This window comes from Hippichthys cyanospilos, chromosome 1 (assembly GCF_059441005.1).
Source record: "Hippichthys cyanospilos isolate Australia breed blue-spotted pipefish chromosome 1, RoL_Hcya_1.0, whole genome shotgun sequence".
NCBI lineage: Eukaryota > Metazoa > Chordata > Actinopteri > Syngnathiformes > Syngnathidae > Hippichthys > Hippichthys cyanospilos.
The window spans coordinates 9,902,501-9,922,876 of NC_142369.1; the positions used below are offsets into that span (position 1 = coordinate 9,902,501).

Sequence of the window (20,376 nt, forward strand, 5' to 3'; positions counted from 1 at the left end):
TTTAAGTTTTTCTGTGGATATATATATATATATATATATATATATATATATATATATATATATATATATATATATATATATATATATATATATATATATATTTTGTTTTTTGTTTTTTTTTGTTTTTTTGTTTTTTTTTTGGAGAACAGGTCTGACACTTTATATTGATTATATTTTGGTGGGAAAATATTTATTGATAATTGAATTATTCCTCTTTGATAACAGATTTAATCTATGATCCAAAAGAGGACACTCTTTAAAGAGGTTGATTTTTTTTTATTTTTTTTTGTGGACCGATACAATAAAATTTGAAAGTCAAAAGTGCCTTGCACTGGTTAAGGGATACTTGGTTGAAAATAGATTTCACAGAGGGTACATCGCTGAAAAAGGTTGCTATGCACCGAGTTACATCATTTAGGTCATTAAAGGTAGTCCAATGGAGAAGGCGGAAGCTGGCTTTTGATTCCCATCAGTGAGAAATCGGTCGCATTGACAATGAGCCACATGACAGAGCGTCAGGGTCGGACGTCCCGGCATGACAATGAGCCTCCATCGAGTACACCGTGTTATTATTCCATCTCACACCCCGAATGCTTCTCTTTTTTTTTTTTTTTTTTTTGTCTGGCGATGCTAAATCGCTGTCTATACGTCAGCCCTTTCCCTATCCTTTGACACGAGCTCCATTATTTCCCCGTTGATTCCTCAGTTCCCCGCCGTTTCTGCATCTCCAGCAACGTCTAATGCTTTCCGCGCCGTTCTCGTATAAAGCATTAGCCGCACGCCTCGCCTTCCCTAGCGCGCCCGGCCGCCCGCCTCATTGTTCACCGGTGGCAATTTGCAGCGGGGGCCACGCTTAACGTCTATCCTCGGAAAGCGGAGATGGATTATGGAGATGAGCGTGATTACGGGCCCGGGAAAGGCCCACAACAAAACACAAAAGGCAAGAAACAATTTGGCTTCGAAGAATCAAAAATGTTCTTCCGAGTTGAAATTCTTCCGAGATGAGGTTCATAACATCGCGGCTTTGTTGAGGATATTTATTTGTTTTTTAGGTTTACAAAACAGGTTTGAGTTTAGTCGGAGGATAATTTGTCTGTGATTTGATGAAAAATATGGTCGGTGACGTTACCTTTGTTGAAGACACTAGACTGATCGAAAAAAACACAAAATATCGATTCTCAGAATGTCTTGGATGTTTCTGAAAAACATGTAGTTGTTCCTATAGGTTTACACAGGACACTAATTTTTTTTTTTTTTTTTTTATGTTTACAAAACACAGGTGAGGGTCCTCTGAGACTAAATCCTCTCATCTGAGACTCATCTGATTTTTATGAAAAACATGTTTGTGAAAACCACACATTTGTATTGATAGGTTTTCTAAGGATAAAAAAAATGTTTTCCAGGTTTACAAAACACGTTTGGGATTCTTTTCTTCTTACAGCTTTCAGAAAAATACTTTTCAGTTAGTTCTGTCTTGAATGTAAGTTTTGTTGCAGAAATTAAATTGTCTTTGATGACGACAAAACCACAAACTCAAAATTGTCGAAGATGCTTCTGAAAAAGTACATTTGTGTTTATAAGTTTACAGTGGGTACTAAATTGTTTGTGAGCTCAATAAACAAGTTTGAGCTTCTTCTGAAACGACATTTTCTGTGATATTTAGGAGACGTACGTGTTTGTTGAAGATACTCAGTCTTTGATGTTAGCTTTGTTGACGATACTTGATTCTTTTTGATGACGACAAAAGCAGCTAGACTGAGATAAAAATTGTCTTGAATGTTTCTGAAAAATGTGCATTTGTGTTCATAAGTTCACAGAAGATGCTAACTTTTCTTTTGTTTTGTTTTTTTACAAAACACGTTTCTGGGACTAAACTGACTTTGATGTTTATGAAACTTATACTGTTTAGTTTTGACGTTAAATTGTCTTTGATGTTGACAATGTACAATTGTACTCATAATTTTATATGCCCTGAGGGTTTGTATACCTATGAGTATGTTCTACTGAAGGTATAAACTAATCTATAATTTTTTAGATTTGATGATTACTGTATATAGCAATATTTTGTTGGTCTTGAAAAGGCAGTGAAAATGCTCTAAAATTGCCGGCACCGAGCAGGATGTGATGGTTCAAATGGCACTGAATGAGTTCATTTTTTTTTCACCCCATAAACAACTAATACTAACTCCTGAACACACTAATATTTTTTTTCAGGAAATGGAAATTGGCACAAATAGCAAAAACCAATGTTGTGTTTTTAGTCGCTTATCAAGACTGTATAAAATGAATGACTAAAAAGAAGAAGCAGTCTCACTTGCAGAGGGCGTTTCGGCGTGCACGGGTGGCGTGGAGGGCACGAAGGAGGGGAAGAAGAAGGATCTGAGGGAGCGCTCGGTGTGCAGAGGCGAGCGCTGGCTGGGTTGGAAGGTGGGCAAATTCTCGCAGCTGCCCACGCTGCTGTGGATCTTAAGGTTCAAGGGCTTGCTCTTCTTCTTGGCTCTGAGGGGACACACAGAAAACACGTAGGCAGGTCGGTGACTACTCGGAACAGAACAGTATCAATTGCCTTAACACACATATCATATCTGTATTGCTGAAAGAAGGCTGTTAAAAATCGCAATCAATTTGGTTATAAAAAATGACTCATTAAAATCCACTGCGACACATTTTCAGTGACAAAATCATTTCTACTGACTTATTTGTGACATCCACCATGAGACAGTCGTCTACTGTGACTCATTTGTGACTTAAAATCATCCTATGACTCGCTAACACCAACTGAGTCAATAATTTCCACTGTGATTCATTAATGATCTAATATTGCCTGCTTTGATTCGCTAACATTCATCCTGATTCAATATTTGTCTACCGTGACTTGCTAAAAGTGTAGCTTCATCAAAAATGTCGACTGTGACTCGCTAAAGTCCACTGTGACTCAGTTGTACCTCGCCAACGTCCAACATGACATTTGTGTTCTACTACTGTCACAAGACTCGCTAACATTCATTGTGACTCGCGTGAATGATACATTCGTGACTCAGTTGTGACTTAAAATCATCCTATCGCTCGCTAACACCAACTCTGAGTCAATAATTTCCACTGTGACTCTTTAATGATCTAATATTGCCTGCTCTGATTCGCTAACATTCATCCTGACTCAATATTAGTCTACTGTGACATGCTAAAAGTGACTCTCGACCAAAAATGTCAACGGTGACTCGCTAACGTCCACTGTGACTCATTTGTTAACTCACCAACATCCAACATGACTCATTTGTGATCTACTACTGTCACATGACTTGCTAACATTCATTGTGACTCGCGTGTGAATGACATTTGTGACTCAATGCCCTTGAGGACTCGCCAAAATCCCCTGTGCACTTGCTAACATCCACTGAGACATGCTAATCATTTCACTCACTAGTGTTAACTATGACTTGTTTTGAGACTCACTAACATCTTCTCTAACTCATTAATATTCACGGTGACTAGTTTTGTGACTTGCTAATGTCTACTCCGGACTTGTTTAAGTCCACTGTGACTCATTCACACTGATTGACTAATGTCGACTGTGACTCCTTTTGGGACTCACAGATGTTCACTCTGATTCATCATGAATTATTTTGTAACTTGCTAACATCCACTGTGACTCATTTTGTGACTTGCTAACATTCAAAATAAAGTCCAATGTATCTCAATTTTGGTTCAATAATGTCCACTGTTCCTCATTTATGACATGCTAATGCTCACTGTGACTTCAGAATAAGCACTTTGATTCGCTAACAGGGTGGACATTGTTAAACCAAGTGAAGCCATTGAATATTTGCACGTCACGGTGGATGCTAGTGAATCAGAGCAGACGTCAGCCATCCCACTGAGGAAAAAGTGGCGTAAAAGTTCATCCGAGTCAGCCAATCACCTCAGGAGCCACGCAAAGAAGGAAGAACGCAAGAGAAGGTACGAGTACAGCGAGAGTCCTTTCATCAATCCATAATTAAAAACCATTCCCCTCCAAAAAAGTGACAGACGACTGAGTCACGCAATTAAGCGAGGAAGCGGCGGCCGCGGATTAGCGGTTAGCACTCCTCCGTTAGCCGCCTTTGTCAGCTGTTCCGATTAGGCCACTTACGCGCGCCTTTCAATGATGATGAAAGTCTTTTGGTCCTCTGCCTCCTCGGAAGCGGCATAGACATGAAAAGGAGGCGAGAGGACTCCCCATTTTAGGACTTTTTTTTTTCTTGAGTGGCTCCCAAAGACGTTTGAGAATTCATTCAGCCTCGAGGAGAAGCAGAATTGCAGATTGCAGGCTGCAGATGCACTCGACACCAGGTGGCAATAGGCAAGAGTTATGGTGGCCAATGAGTAGCGCTTGAGTCCACATTGGAGCGGTAGCGCCTCGATTTATATTGCTTGAAACATTCAATGTGACATTATCGTGATGTTTTTTACAATATTATTATGATTAGAAGTCCTTTATCATCTTAATGAGGATTTAATGCAATTTTGAGACGGATACATTTTTCGACTTCAATCAAAGCGTTTTAATTGACTCGCCGCCACTGCCGTGCTGACACATCTCATCAAGTCCTGATATAACCGATGTAACCATGCGCCGTCGCCATGGCGACGGCCGTCTCAGGTCCACACTTTGGTCCCAGCAAAAAAAAAATATATATATATATATATATATATATATATATATATATATATATTTTGGATATATATATATATATATATATATATATATATATATATATATATATATATATATATATATATATATATATATATGCATAAATTGGGAAAATGATTAAATATTTAAATGTTGAAAGGCAGAAATGTAGAAAAAGTTAAAAACGATTTATTGTAACTTAATGTTCAAATCAAATTTTGGCATGATCGCTCAAAATTAATTGGAGTGTAAAAAAATACAGCGCTGAAAATGACATTGAAAAATGTTATACAATATTATAAAAAGCTAAAATAAAAATCTTTACATAATAAGCTAATTCATTTACTGAGCAGTTTTGCTCTTTTGTTTGCTTCTTATCTTCATTTCACTTTTAACGCATAATCTTGCTTTTACCACATTGCCTAAAAACTTGTGCCAATGCCGTCATGTTTTCCAATCAGAAGTGATCATGTGCTTCCCTCAGCGCGTGACCGCTTGATCATTTCCTGCCGACCGGTGGCCGGGCCGGTTATGTATCCCCATCCCAGGTCACCACCGCGTCCGGCTCCTCCCGGCTCATGGGGCTCGTAAAATACGTCCGGTCGCCTCCCTTAAACACTTGTATAAATTCACAATCATGACTTGGGCTATGAGCGCTCGTTAAAGCCAATGAACGGACGGATGATGAGTGAGGACGGCTCTTGTCTTCTTCTGCTTTGTATGCGTGTATGGGGACACATTCAGAAAGCTCGTCGCAACCAACTGCGGGAACTTGGACCTCATTTTGACTTGATTAGTTTTGGGAGGGGTTGTGTGAGGGATGGGGGAGGGTATGGTGGATCTTGAAGCAGGTGCACGGAAAACAAGTCTGGGGAAAGGAGATCGTTAGGAATCATCAGAATGTGAAATCCCACATCAACTGACCTTGATGCCACTGCACACAAATTCTAAATCCTGAAGCGGTGGATGGATGGAGGGATGGATGGATGGATGGATGGATGGATGGATGGATGGATGGATGGATAGATGGATGGATGGAAGGATGGCTGTGGCCCCACCCCCAAGGAAGATGGCGAATCAACCATCACTAACGTGACATTTACCAAGCAGGTATGTAATGCTAAACCCAATAAAGTTGCTGTCACGTGAAGCAATATTCTAGAACCCCCCGCAGGCTTGTGCAAGATCTTTAGTTTGTTTGTTTTGAGATTTGTTTTGACATTTCGTCTTTTTGCTGACCAAGATATGTGGGCGGTTGAGGCGTGCGGGAGTGCGCCAATATGTCAGGATGTCATTTCAGTGCGCGTCTTAAACATTTTTGCATTTAGTTGCTGTCGGTAGTTACCTGGAACTAAAGTTTGAAAAGTTTGGGGGGGGGGGGGGGGGGGGGGCAGCAGAAAAGCCAACGCTGTCGTCAAAGGGGTTTAACAGTGGCGCCAACAGTTTGGCAAAGATGCTCAGAGATTTATTGAACAATTGCAGGTAACCATGGAAACGCCCACTGTCAACTCATACACAGATTAAATGGCACAACTTGGAAATGGGGTTGCATCAGTTCATCAGTTACCATAGCGATCGTGGCACCATTAACAAAAAAAGAGCCAAATAAAAAGTGAAGATTGATTGGCAACATCTTCAGAAATGTTTCACACTTATACATTTGGTAAGAAAGCCTACAGTCGACTGAATAAATAAATATTCTAAATGTTGCTTCGTGGGATGAATTTGAATTTTAAAAATGATTTTGATGTCACTGATATTAAATAAATGAAATAAATTACTGTAAATGCATTTTCATTTGTGATCTGAACCAGGGGTCCTCAAAGTGGGATCCGCGGACCCCCGGTGGTCCCCCATGCAAACCTCCAGGGGTCCGTGGCCTGACAGCAGGGAGAAATCCCTCCGAGAAATAATTTGAGTTATTCATAAAAAATAAATATTTGTGTTGACTTCATTTTGTTTTATTTTATGAACGTATTCATGACTATTCAATAAAGCAATCAATTCCACCAGGTTATCTCTTTCAGTGCGTTATCGGAAAATGAAAGCTCTAGAGGGCCAGTATTTTTAGCATTTTCACTCACCTTTCAAGGCCTACAGAATATTGTGCGCTATGTCTAGGTAAATATGGGTGTGATATGCAAGATTGATTTCCATTGATTACTTTGAACTGCATGTAGGTAATGTCTGTGTAAGTGTGGAAACACTGCCATCCAATGGTCACAGTCATCATTGCAGTACTCAATTGGCTTATATTAGGTAAGCATTAGTTAAGGGTGTCAGTTACCCTCCAGAAAAAAAGAAGAGAATTTTATTAGTTATTATTACTCATCATCAAAGAGCTTGATTATTTAGTCACTAAATATTTGTCAGCAACCTCTGAGAAATTGACCCAGTTTGTTATGAGGAGGCGTGCAATTTGCAATTTTTATTTTGTAAACTTCAGTATGGCTGTAAATTAACAAATATACTTGTCAAATTGAATATATTGGGGGGGAAAATAGCAACTATGCTTGAATGGATAAATGAAAGAACTTAGTGAACTATTTATCGATATAAAACAATCTATTCATCCATTTCAACTCTCGACAGTTCTGGACTGACCTTTAATGTTCATCCTCATCATTTCCCTGCCAATAATATTTAACGCTTGTGGCAAATCCTCCCTGACCGGTGTGTCGTCGACCCAAAAAAAAATCTGAAAAAACAAAAGAGTTCGATTGCAGCGGCTCACTTGGCCTTTAAACATGCGCTGTTGCTCACCAAGGCGTTTTTCATTCATTGACTCTCCAGCCCGGAGAGCCTCTCACTTTCGCTTTAAAAAGGCCAGCAGTAGGCGGAGGAGGATGCCCAAAAGGTCCCAAAATAACGACCGCGTGAGGTGCCCGGCCCGTGCGTGTCTGCAAAATGAATATTGAAGTGGCGCCGCAAACAGGACAAATGAGCACAAACAACCAGAACACCATGCACGAAACAAGCTCGGATTGGATGCCGCTCTAAATCAAGCAAGAACACATCGATCTTTTAAAGTGTCAGGAGCAAAGACCAACCGCAAGCCAATTTCAGGGTAGAGCCACATGTCTATCATGAAAAAAAAAAAAAAAAACCTCAAAAAACTATGCTTGAAAACTCACAGGAAGACCTTCATTTTGTTCAAAGCAGACTGATACCCCAAAATTTGAACTGGTAGTACCAAACTAAAATAAGCCAATTTCACTGGGAAGAATGAATTGTGGTAGACATTTCTCTCTTTAGTAGACACGCAAAAATGTCCTCCTGAGACCCAGCCTGTCAATTTGTGTCCACTTTGGGAGACAATTGTTTTTGGTCTATAATTTTACACATTTGAGCTACCCCACTAAAAAGTAGAGGATGTCCCATCGTTTGAATTACGGCTCACGTTTGGATGGGATGCAATTAACTTTGCTGTCTTGCTGATACAAAATGGACACAAATGAATAGGCTGGGTTTTATTATTAATATATACCATATTTTCCGCACTATCGAGCGCACCTAAAAGCCTTCATTTTTTGAAAAAGCTGATGGTGCGCCTTATAATCAGCTGTGCCTTATATATGGGTCAATATTGAGATTGGGATTGGTAGATGGGGAATGAAGTGATAAAGTAAGATTTACCTGTTTCTTTTGTGAGTTTACAGTTAAACAAGGTTGGTCATATTGACATTGAGTTATGATGCTATTGAGAGTTTAGAGTTATTATTTGAGTTATTGTTATTTGAGTATTACTATATTGTGATTGAAAAAGTTTTAAAATATGTCATTAATTGAGGGTGCGCCTTATAATCCAGTGCGCCTTATAGTGCGGAAAATACGGTATATAACATATTTACCTGCCATTTTACTTTGGAGAAAAATTTTCAGGGTAAACTCGGCCATCAAAGTTTTTAGGAAAATGCAGCCCTTGAAGCTAGTTTCACTTAATGTAAAGTTTGGTAGACATGTCTATCATTAGTAGATCCCCCAAAAAAAGGTCTCAAGAAACCATGTCCAAAACCCCACAGGAAGTGAGCCATTTTGGGGCGATTTTGTCAACCTCTCAACACCTTCCCATGCACCTTTTCCAGCGCCCTTGCCGAGTGACAACTGGTGCTGACAGCTAACACACTCGCACTTGTAAAATCTCCTTTCTATATTTTCAAGGAAAAAAAAGTACCACCTGCAGGTTTTTAATAAGCTCACTGCGCTCCTCGGGGCCCTCGTTGCTAGCGACTTAATTGGCTGGCACACTGGCCAGGACACAATAAGCAGGGATTAGCCTCCGACCCCAGCAGACATTCTTCTAGCTGCCGTGAAAACGAGAGATGACACCTTCTCTCATTACGGCCTGACTGCATACTCATGAATATGCATGCGGGCACCTGGAGAGGAGGCGGATCGTTGGCTTCATGCACTTGTGCCTGATAACATGTGGCTTCACCGGTGCAACTTGCTTGCAATGTATCGGTCCGTACACCCAGATAGTGAAGAGGTACCTTGACTCAAGTCAACTAGGAAGCCGGAGATAAAAGTCTTGCCAGCGAATGGTCGAAAGTCAAAATTAAGCTACTCAACTCGCTTCACATCGTCGCTTTCTACCAAGATGATAGCAAAGCACTACTTTTGTCCAGATGAAGCTCCTCACATCACATCAGCATAGTTTCTTAGCCATCACGATGTCAGTATAGTGTTAATATTGTCTTAACAAAGCTCTTAAACTCACTAAAACATAGAACATAGTTCCTTTACACCAGGGGGGTCAAACTCATTTTTAACATGGGCCACATTATCGTCATAGTATCCGTCAGAGGACCGGTATGACAGCGAAGTAAGAAAAAATTAAGTGTGTTTGTCACACACTTTCCTAATTTTGAAATCAGATGCCAGCAAAAAAAAAGTTGTTTTTGCCCCAGAATTTTTAAAAGTTGAAGTCAACTTGCAAGTTTGGTATTTAAGCCAGAAACTTGAAGTCAAATCACGGGCCACATAAAATGATGTGATGGGCTGGATCTGGCCCCTGGGCCTTGAGTTTGACACCCATGCTTTACACCATGGTAACACCAGGAGGCAGCAAAGCAACATCATTGTCTCTCTCACCTCATCCACAGCAATTTGTACATTCAAAAAAATAGTTGGGTGAAAAATAACCAAACTATGGGTCAGAAAAGGACTAACCCAATGTTTGGGTTTGTTCGACAACTTTCTGGCTTGTTTATTCAAAAAAGAACCAATTGTCATTTTATGAAACAACACATTTTTTTAACAATACAGAAAGTGGCTCAATTGGACCCAAATATTGATTGGGTTATTTTTAACGTAATATTTTTAAGAATAAATGCAACTGCGATTGTTTTTAAATTGTGTTATAAATAAAGTTGAATTGTGGTGGGAGAAGCATTTCACCTTAATTCTATATAGTTCTTTGGTACCAAGATGCTAGCAAAATATCAAAAGAAGTGCCTCAACTGCCTTCAACATAGTTGGCACCAGGATGCCACTAGATGGCAGCAAAGCAAAACCTTTTTTTCAGCGAATTAAACAAAAAATGAAAAGCAACTATTATGTATGTGGGATCACTGTATCAATTCACACCGCACTACAAAATGACAAACTCACCATACAGAGGACTCTCAACCATGTGTGTTTTTGACCAAATTTCGCATAAAATTTCAGGTACACAGCAAAGCAGCAGATTTCTGTCTGTTCAGGCACGGCTTCTTGAGACGCAATTTGTTCCCGATTCCCACTACCAAATAACGTCAGCATTACGTTTGCCAATCGGCCCAAACGACTTCACAAACGACTTCATCCGCTGCGTCTCCAGCACCGGATCAGATCAGAGCCTCTGGGCTCCCCGGGGAGCTTCGGAGCATCAGCTCTCAGGGAGCGCTAATCAATCTTCCCATGCTCTCGGCGTTGCCTGTGATCAAGTGCGCTTTGCGCGAGCGCGTGCGCGCGCAACTTGAACCTTGACAACTGGTGAGCCGCAAATGGCATTAGGGGACCTCGGCGGAACGAGCGCGCCCGGTTCTGCTTCCTGATTAGCCGGCAGTGGCGGCTCCCTGCTTTTACACTCAAATCTGATCAGCGTTGGCAACGGACACTAAACGAGCCGCCCCGTCGGGAACCGCCCCGAGGTCGGCTTATCTGCGCCGGCTGGCTCGTTCTTTGTTTATGGACTACAGGAATTAATCTGATTGGACTCTGCGGGAAGATTAGCTTCCGGTTATGCTTCCCAAAAGCTAAGGTGGCGCTACAAACTTTGCAGACTGACTCTGAACATCTTAGCTAAAAATGTGAATACGGTGCATTCAAATGAAACGCGGTATATGCGTTACTATAGATCGCTTGCATAAGTCATCACTTCCGCTTCGGTTTTTTTCACTTGCCATCTTGGAGGGCTAGCATTTGACTGATTACATTGGATTAAGTGTGTTTTAAAATTGTGCACTCTTGCTGTTGATGTCTCCCATGTACATAGCAATGAAGGAAGTAAAGACGTTTACAGTTTTAAACTGGAAATTCAGTTCCTGTTTTAAGATGTGGCAGATAAAGATGGGAATAATTTAGCCGCCATACTGTAGACCAAGTGTTACCTGCCTTATTAAAAAACAGGAACATTTAACAAACATATGGAATCGCAACACGAAATATTATGTTTATAAACAGTGTGGAAATGTTAAATTTTACCAATAGAATATTTATAGTTAAAGACGCCTGGTCAAGAAGACGGCTTTCATTATTTATGTTTTTAAAACGTTTTTGTCATGTTTGTTAGTTATTAATTCAATGTTAACAACATTAAACGACAAAAACACTCAAAATAATTGAATTTATATGTTCCGGATATTAAGTGTTGCTTGATTAGTCTATATTAAGGGTGATGTAATCTATGTGTGTGGATTCCCAAGTTCCATTTTCATATTGATGTTATTATGAGGCATATTAGGTAGGGGTAAATATGACATCACTGACAAACGTTGTTGCTTATTTGGCTGGCGGTGCAAAATCTCCTACCCAACTCCAGTGTAAAAAGTAAAGAGGCAAATCTGCTCTGATTATGTTGGTGTATGTTGAGGTAACGCTGCACGGGCGGTATGGGGGTGGGGTAGAGGTGATGCCAGTGTGTTCCTGCCTTCTGTGACGTTACATGGAGAGGCGCAAGAACGGAAGTCCCTTGTTATTTGCTGAGAGCGCAGCAAGGAATTCTCAGAAATGCGTCAAGGAAGGTTTACATGTTCTCCCCAAGCCCATGTGGGTTCTCTCCGGCCGCTCAGGCTTCCTTCCACATCCCCAAAACATGCATGGCATGTAAATTGGACACACTAAATTGTCCTTAGGTGTGGTTGGGTGCGTAAACGATTGTTTGTCCTTCTGTACTCTGCGATTGGCTGGCAAGTCAGCTGGGATAGGCACCATCAAGCCTGCAACCCATGTGAAGACAAGCAGCTCTGGAAAATGGATGGATGGATGGATGGATGGGTCAAGGAAGGAAAATAACACTTTATGGGTGTCAAGCGTAAGAAATTAACATTGTATCATGGGTATAAGCTCCAAAAAGTTGAATTTCCATAAAAACGGACCTTTAATTTCCGTCGACCTAGAATACCGTCAATGTAAATCATTAGTTTGAACCCAGAAAGGGGGATTTGTTGTTTGGCGTTTTTGAAGTCTTTACTTACTTGGGCGTGTGCGTGTCGTCCAGTCGGTTGCCTAGCTGGAACTCGTGCGACTTGCTCCGGTGCAGAGCGGTGAAGCCCGGCAGAAGGTGTATAAGCTTGCGGCTAGGGGGCGGCGGCGTGCCCGGCGCCTTGACTTTGTTCCTTCGCCTGATGGGCGGCGTGCCGGGCGGCGTCATGGTGTTGAACACCAGCGGAGTCCTGGGGGGCGTGTGGCCAAAGTGTCGCTGGCGGGGCGAGGGCGGCAGCGAGCGGTGGCCGCAGTCCGAGGCGAGCGGCGGCGGTCCCGCGGAAGGGCCGTCAACCGTCAGGCGGTCGGCGTACAGGGGGGGGGCCGTCGGGGCCTGGGGGCTCTGGCACGAGTGCTGGTTGTACTTGGACTGGACTTTGGGGCTTTGGGACAGCTGGAAGCGGATCCACTGGCTGGGCTCCGGCTGGCACACGGGTGTGTTCTCCTTGCCAGACTCGGAGGTGGGCCACTGGATGGACCAATCCTGCTTGGCCTGGCTCCCTGTGGGGGACACATAGACAGTTCTCGCCTTGGCTGCTTTTTTTTTCATCATTTCCGACGGTGATGCAGAATCAGGCAAACAATCGACAGCTAGGTTGACAAATGATAACAATATTGTAAGCCCGTCCAACGTTCATCGGGATGATGGAGTAAACCAGTAATTGTTTCGTAGTAAATCAGAGCACTGTCAAATACTATATTCCAATAAGACGGTATGCAGCGGTAATTAATGAATCGCAAAATGGTGTCCAGAAGCAAAATGGTATACAGCAATGGAATGGCAAAAAGCTATCTAATGGTGTATCTCAAACAAATGACAATGTGGTAAAATTGCACGTAGCAGTCAAACCGTGTGAACTAGTCAGTGTCCAGAGGTCAAATATATGTGACTACAGTGATCCCTCCTACTTTGCGGTCTCCGATATCGCGGTCTCAGTACTTCGCGGGTTTTTCCGGAAAAAATAAAAATATTTTAAAATAAAAATAAAAAAAAATTAAAAAATGCGCAAAAATTGAAAAAAGCAAAAAAGTACATTATACAATACTGTATTCATCAAATAACTAAGTAATATTAGTTAATAACTATGTTAAGAATTCTTCAAGCGTTGAGGTTCGTGATGCTTTTTTTATCTTATTTTGAAATGCATGATTTTTAATTTGTCGGGTCGCGTTGCATATCCGTTTCCTATTTTACGCTCTCCGTGTGTCATTCGGCTCGTTACGGTGACGTAGTGAATGACAACGTAAGCTCATAGTTTATTATCATTTATGTTAATAACGCATGCTACTGCCTATGATTAGTAAGCGATGAGTGTTTATTTTGTTTATGTGTTCGTTTGTGTAGAGCTTGCACTTTATAGTTAGTAGTTGTTGTTAGTTGTTGCTAACCCGCTAATGTCGGCTAAAAATACAGTCAATTCATGGATTAAGTGTTTATATGTTAGCTGACTGACTTTAAGATTGTTGTTGATTTATTATTCAACAGATACTACATGATACACCATACATGAGCCAAAATAAATTTGAAGTTCAACGTGATGACTTGCTTACTCTTTCACCGGAGTCTTGGTGCAGATAACCAGTCCTGAGAACAAATTTTCATCAAACTAAGTAATATTAGTTAATGAATATACAATAATGTTAATAAGGATAATGTAATGTTAAATAATAGAAGAAAAGAAATAAAATACGCAAAAAATACAAAAAAAAAAGGATTGTTTATGGTTACTGCGGCTATATTGGGGCGTACATAGAAATCTAGGAACTGATACCCTACTACGTGGGTTTCAGACTTCGCGGGGGGTTGACACCCCTTCATTAACTGCGAAGTAGGGGGGATCACTGTATACCAGTGCATTTGTGTACAGTAGTAAAATCGTGTATACCAGTCTAACGACAAACTGGTAAAATGGTATATAATGGTCAAACTACACACGGTATACTCATTAAATAGTGTTCTGTGGTCAAATAAACAGGCAAAACCCAGTCAAATGGTGTACAACAATAAAATGCACAGCAGGAAAACGCATTTCAGAAAATGGTTAACTGAAGAAAAATAGCGTGTCAGTAAAATGGTGATCATGATGGAAAGTAGGAAAATTGTATACAACCGAAAAACTATGAACAATGCTCACTGCAAAACGGTGAACAGCCGTAAAATAGTGTATACCGTGGTACAATGTTAAGTAAAATGGTGTTCAGAGGTCACAGCAGTAAAATGATGCAAAAATACAATTCAGAAAATGGTTTACCACAAAAAGTAGGGCATCGGTGAAAGGGTGACCATCAGTAAATCATAAACACTACTTGAATTGTATAGAGAAAAAATGGTGTACCGCTATAAAATGGTGAAAAATAGTAACATGGTGTAAGTATACTTCTTAAATGACATACCGTGGTAAAATGGTATGTCGATAAGTATATACGAATCAAATGGTGTTTAAATGTCAGATATGTGTACCAGTCGATTGGTGTATAATAATCAGATACTGTTCAGAGGTCAAATATCAGTCAAATTGTGTACAGCAGTAAAATGGTGCATATACTGTAAATAAAACACATTTGCAAAAATGGTTTACAGCAGAATAGTAGTGCGTGAGCAAAATGGTGACCATTAGTAAATGATGAACACCAGTCAGAAGCTGTGTATACCAGACAAATGTTATACACTAGTCAAATGGTCATAGATGAAATGTGTACACCAGTCAAAATGGTGTACTACAGCAGTAAAAAGGCACAGTGCAGCACTAAAATAGTATATACCGGTCAAATGGTGCACAGAAGCAAAATGGTGTACAGTGGTGCATACGTTTTTGTAAACCAGGAAGAAAATGCTTTTCATATACCTGGCATGGTGTATAACAATAATATGCAGAAAAATAATGTTTAGCAGTCAAACACCCACTTGGATGAAACGTGTCTCTCGATTGGCTTGTTTTTGTCTCATGCTCGCGGCATTGGGATTCATTAGCGCAGGCGTACATGCTCAGCGTGACGGCGGGCCGACGCCCAGCTTGTCGGCAGCCAATGAATGAGCTTCTAATGGAGTCGGCATGACAACAACAGAAAAACGAGCAGCAAACATACTTTACCTCCGTTACTGTGCAATTTATCCTCCTCAAGTTGTTCTTCAGAGGGAAAACAGAACAAGAACAGGTCAAAAGCAGCCCAGCTGGGGGCAATAAGAAATATCCAAACAGAAGGATATACACGGACGCATTCATCTCCTCGGTAGGATGTTGTCGGATAAAGAAAATACACCATTAGCCGGCAATCTGCATTTTTGTGGAAAGGCCTGATCTAGTGTATTTAGTCCCCTGTTTCTTTTCGGTTCTTGTCGGGTCATTGTGTACGTCTCTATGTGTCAAGTAGTCGCTCCAGTTCCTTATTGTTCTTTTGGGTCCTTCACATGTTTTCTTAAGATTATAGTCTTTTGTATGTTTATTTTTTTTTTTTGGTTGGGTACTTTTACAATATTTGTTTATTGTAGTAGTTTTGTAGTAATGAACCGCTGGGATGTCGTTTTATGTTATTGCTACGATTCCTATACCCACTGCAATTTTTTTTTTTAAAAAAAAAGCTGTGGGACGCATTGTCCCAATGGGTGTGAAAGGGTTAAATTAGTTTTTTTTTTTCAAGCACTCCCTGCCCGTTTGCCTCCCTGCATCTTGGGGCCACCTCCGCACCCAACAATGCCAGATCATAACACCTTCTTCTGTAACTGCAAATGTACAGAAAATATTTTTCAAATGAACCCTGAAAGCTTGCTTAAGATATCAAATGACAAGTTCAATTCCACAGTAAATCTGGGTCCACTTGTAAAACAGTGTTGCTCCATGAAAGCTCAGCAAAGCAAAAAATCATCTAAACATCGGCCGATCTCGGGAAAAAGTCGTAAAAAAAAACTGGTGGCGTTGCCACCACCATCCCAACGGATGCACATTTCCGTCATCAGAGAGGGCGTTTTTCACCTCCAAGTGCGTGATTACTTTTGTGTCGCGACGTCTCGGAGGAGCGACGAGAATCAAAAGCAAACTTCAAACACAAAACCAACACCGGAAGCGTCAACTGAACTCAAACGAAGATTTAAAAAAAAAAATGCATAAAAGGTCCCGCTGGAGTTTATGAACTCGGGGTGACAAAGGAGCCGACGGCCTTACCGCACTTATAAGAGGAATTGATGGCGAAGGAGAGGTTGTATATCATTTAGTCACATTAATAAACACGACGCTCCGCTGTTTATTTTTGGATAGGAACTCACCCGTAAACAAATCCTCATTTTCATTTCGGCTGCCACTGAAGTCAAAAGTCGAATTAGCTGCACTCCAGATGGAGACGTGTCCTTTCCAAATGGATGCTAATTTCTGCTAGCATCCCATGGTAGCGTTGTGGCAAAATGAAGAAACACGCAAAGCTGCTTTTTCGTATCCATCCATCCATTATCTGTGGCCACTTATTCTCACTAACATCACTGGCTTGCTGGTGCCTATCCCAGCAGTCTTTGGGCTGTAGGCTAGTCAATCGCAGGTTCACTTTTTACTTCTTTTACTTAAATTGTAATCTAATTATTTTTACTGTAGAAAGAATAGGTGAGATTTTAAACAGACATCTCTGTTTGGTTTATGGAAGAAAGGTGTCAAAATCATCATAGCAATTTTGACTGGCTAAAACAAAACATTTAAGGTTGGGCAAAAGTGATCAGTAAGAACGGCAACTGCGTCAATTGAGTCATTGTAAATGTAATTCCAAGCCTGCATAGGGCAGGGGAGCGCTGCTAGCCGCTAACACTGCTAATGCTGCTAGCATCTAATGCTGCTCGTCATTGCCAGCACTGCCAGCCGCTAACGGAGATACCATTTATAAATGGCAACAGGCATCATCAAATACAACCTCAGCAAATTCTTTTTTCAAGCATGCTTAATCAGCAAAAATAGCAATTTAACTTTTTCAGTGCAAATTAGCATAGTTGACCTCAGCATTGATGTCATTTCTTATGGCATTAACACTTGGAGCAGTGTACACTGAATAATTAGGTTCCTGAGGAAGGAAAAAAATGCCTCAAGCAATTTTGGTGGAACCGAGGTATTCAAATTCCCTTTGAACTCGAATTCCACGTTAACAATGTTAACGTCTTCCTGTTTTCTTCCTGTTTTCAGGAACAGTTTCTTGTGGTGGGTCTTCTTATGACAGACATGCCCACCAAATGTCGTTTTGCTAGGTGAAACTATCATCAGAGGGAAAACATTCAAAAGATTCCATGGGGCTAACAGACCATTTATGTGGTATTTATTTCACAATATTAGTTGCAGCCTAACCGGGCTTACGGCAATGGTCTTGCTAAGAATCGAGGAAATGGAAACATAATTAAACAGCCGTGCATCTTTTCGAAAACATGACGAACAACCTGCGTCACATTTCCGCTTTGTGGTGATTGAATGACTCTCTCCAATTAGCAAGCTTTTCAACTCAATGATTAGCGGTAAATAAATACTCATAAAAAGTTGAGAGGAGGTTGATGAAACTAAACGGGTGTCAGGTGAAAGCAGAGATGACATAGAAGTAACAGCAGGCTCCTCTTTTTCCGGTTTTAGTCAGGTTGGGGCCAGCCTAGCCTTCCATTGGTTGCCTGGCAACTGGATGGCAAACTGACATTTAATTTTATTTTCTTTTACCTTCACTTTTCTTTACTGGGCTAACGTGCAGATGTGGCATTACCCGTCACTAATCTTCAAGTAGTGTATGACCGTATCACATGCGTAACTTCTTTGCTAGAAGCCAAAACATGCATGGCTGGTGTATTCCTAATTCTAAATTGTCCTTAGGTGCGTGAATGGTTGTTGGTCAATGTGTGCCCTGCAATTGGCTGGAAACCAGTTCAGGGCGCCCCCTGCCTACTACCCGAAGTCAGCTGGAATAGGCACCAGCATGCCTGTGACCCTTGTGAGGATAAGCGGCAATAGACAAGGGATGGATGGCATTTATCCCAGTTGTTCCTTTTCAAAATTTTAATGGGTGGTCCTAAAGCTGCTCAGAGTTGATTTCCTCTAATTGCTTAACCTGCGTGTCAAGTCCCCGGAAGGCGCTCATCGGGTGAAAGGGTTGGATGGTGGTGGTGGGGCTTTGTTTCTGTCACATCTTTCCCAAATTCTCACACTCCGCCCCATGGCGGCCCCTCACCTTTTCCCTTCCATTTATCTCTTTTTTTTTTTTTTTTTGCCTATTAGGCACCATGAGAGGAGCCCCTCAACTTTTCCCTTCCATTCATCTATTTATTTATTTTTTTTCCCATTAGGCTAGATGAGAGGAGCCCCTATTCCTCAAAGATGTCCTCAAGAGTCCCGCCTGCAAAACTGAGATCAGAACTGTGGCTTTCTCTGGAGCTGTGACCCTTTCCATAAAAGTCTGTTTGATAGGGGTCGCCGGGTAGCAAAGGTGCACACATCAGAAGGAGCAGCACAATGACTTCAAGCAAAAAATATGTCCCCCTCGAAAAATGTTTCTCATTGACTTTATTTTGATAAAGTACAATATTATAAAATGGAGCACTGCGAATCCAATGAAATTTCAGTCATTAAAGACAGTTTGACTTAGCAACTTGGAATTTGTTGAGCATGCCTATCACAAGCTAATCCACGGAATAAATCTTTAAAAGCTACACTTAAAATCGTATTTGCGTTTTAGGTGTATCGGTTTCAAGTGGGTATTTTATCCAGAAATTGGCTTTGATGCCAAGTTTTTGAAAACTCAGCCCGTGAAGCCACTTTCATTAAAGGGACGATGTGTAAAATTTAGACCGTTTTTTATAACGAACAGCTGCATTTATCATTGTCCGTAACTATAACAGACATGGCAGCCTCCGGAGGAGTTAATGATAACTAGACCTACGATTATATTCAAAACATACTGTTGGACATTAAGAATACAAAGATTAGCAAGTTTTTGAGATTCATATTGATTTCATTTATTCATTTTTGATGAAAACAGTCTAAATCTATAACATGGCCCCTTTAAGCAACACGATTTGTTGGACAGGTCTATCACAAGTAGATCCACAAAAATGTTTTAAAAAAATTACGAGGGAAGTCTTCCGCTTTGGTTTGAAGTGAGTATTTTATCCTCCAAAAAATTGGCCTTTTAAACACAACTTTTTGAAAAGTCAACCCCTGAAGCCACTTTCATTTAGAAACGTGAAATGTGCTTGGCATGTATATCACAAGAACCACAAATGTCTGAAAAAGCCATCCTTCAACTCAAGCTGAAATTCTGTTTGAATTGGGTATTTTATCCAAAAATTTGCTTTGTATGCTCAATTTTTCAAAACCTCAGCCTCTCAAATTTTGTGGGCATGCCTATTAGAGACCCACAAAAAAGTCTGAAAAAGTCACGCCAGAAATCAAGAAGTTTCCTTAAAAATGTGGCCAAAATGGCCACTTTTTGAAAACTCAAGCCCTGTAGCCACTTGAATTAAGCAAGGAAATTTGGTGGGCATGTTTATCACAAGTAGACCCACATAAAAAGTCTCGAGAGCCACACCTGAAATCATGCTGGAAGTCTTCCACTTCCGTTCGAAGTGGCTATTTTAGCCAAAATTTGGCCTAGTATATTAAACTCAGCCCTTGTAGCCACTTTCACTTAAACATTTTACAAGCATGTTAATCACAAGTAGACCCACAAAAAAATCATGCAAGAGGTCTGCCATTTTGCTTTGAAACTGGGGATTTAATGCAAAAATCTGGTCTCGTCCACCCCACTATTTTCAAAAATTCCTTCTGAAGCCACTTTCATCGAGCAACAAAAACTTTGATGGGCATGTCTATCACAAATAGGCCCACCAAAGAAAAAGTCCTAAAAAGCCACGCCTGACATAACAATTCACTTTGAAGTGTTTTTTTTCTTCCAAATATTAGCCTAAATGGCCACTTTTTCCAAACCCCGACACCACTCTTATTTAGCAACATGAAATTTAGTGGGCATCTTTAATGAGTACACCCATAAAAAAAGACTCAAGAGACTATGCC

The 20,376-nt window shown here is 40.7% G+C and overlaps 1 protein-coding gene across 2 annotated transcripts in view; it reads right to left on the reverse strand.

Annotated features, from left to right (window-relative positions):
• The window catches only part of ksr2 (kinase suppressor of ras 2), a 75,091-nt gene that overhangs the window by 37,482 nt on the left and 17,233 nt on the right, over positions 1–20,376 (reverse strand). Inside the window, exons 4-6 of one of the 2 annotated variants that reach the window (XM_088409684.1) lie at positions 15,451–15,486; positions 12,352–12,859; positions 2,315–2,499 (exon numbers count right to left, since the gene is read on the reverse strand). In XM_088409684.1, the coding sequence (XP_088265810.1) occupies positions 2,315–2,499; positions 12,352–12,859; positions 15,451–15,486 (729 nt within the window). The remainder of the gene's footprint in view (positions 1–2,314; positions 2,500–12,351; positions 12,860–15,450; positions 15,487–20,376) is intronic. The other variant, XM_088409692.1, reaches the window with a different exon arrangement.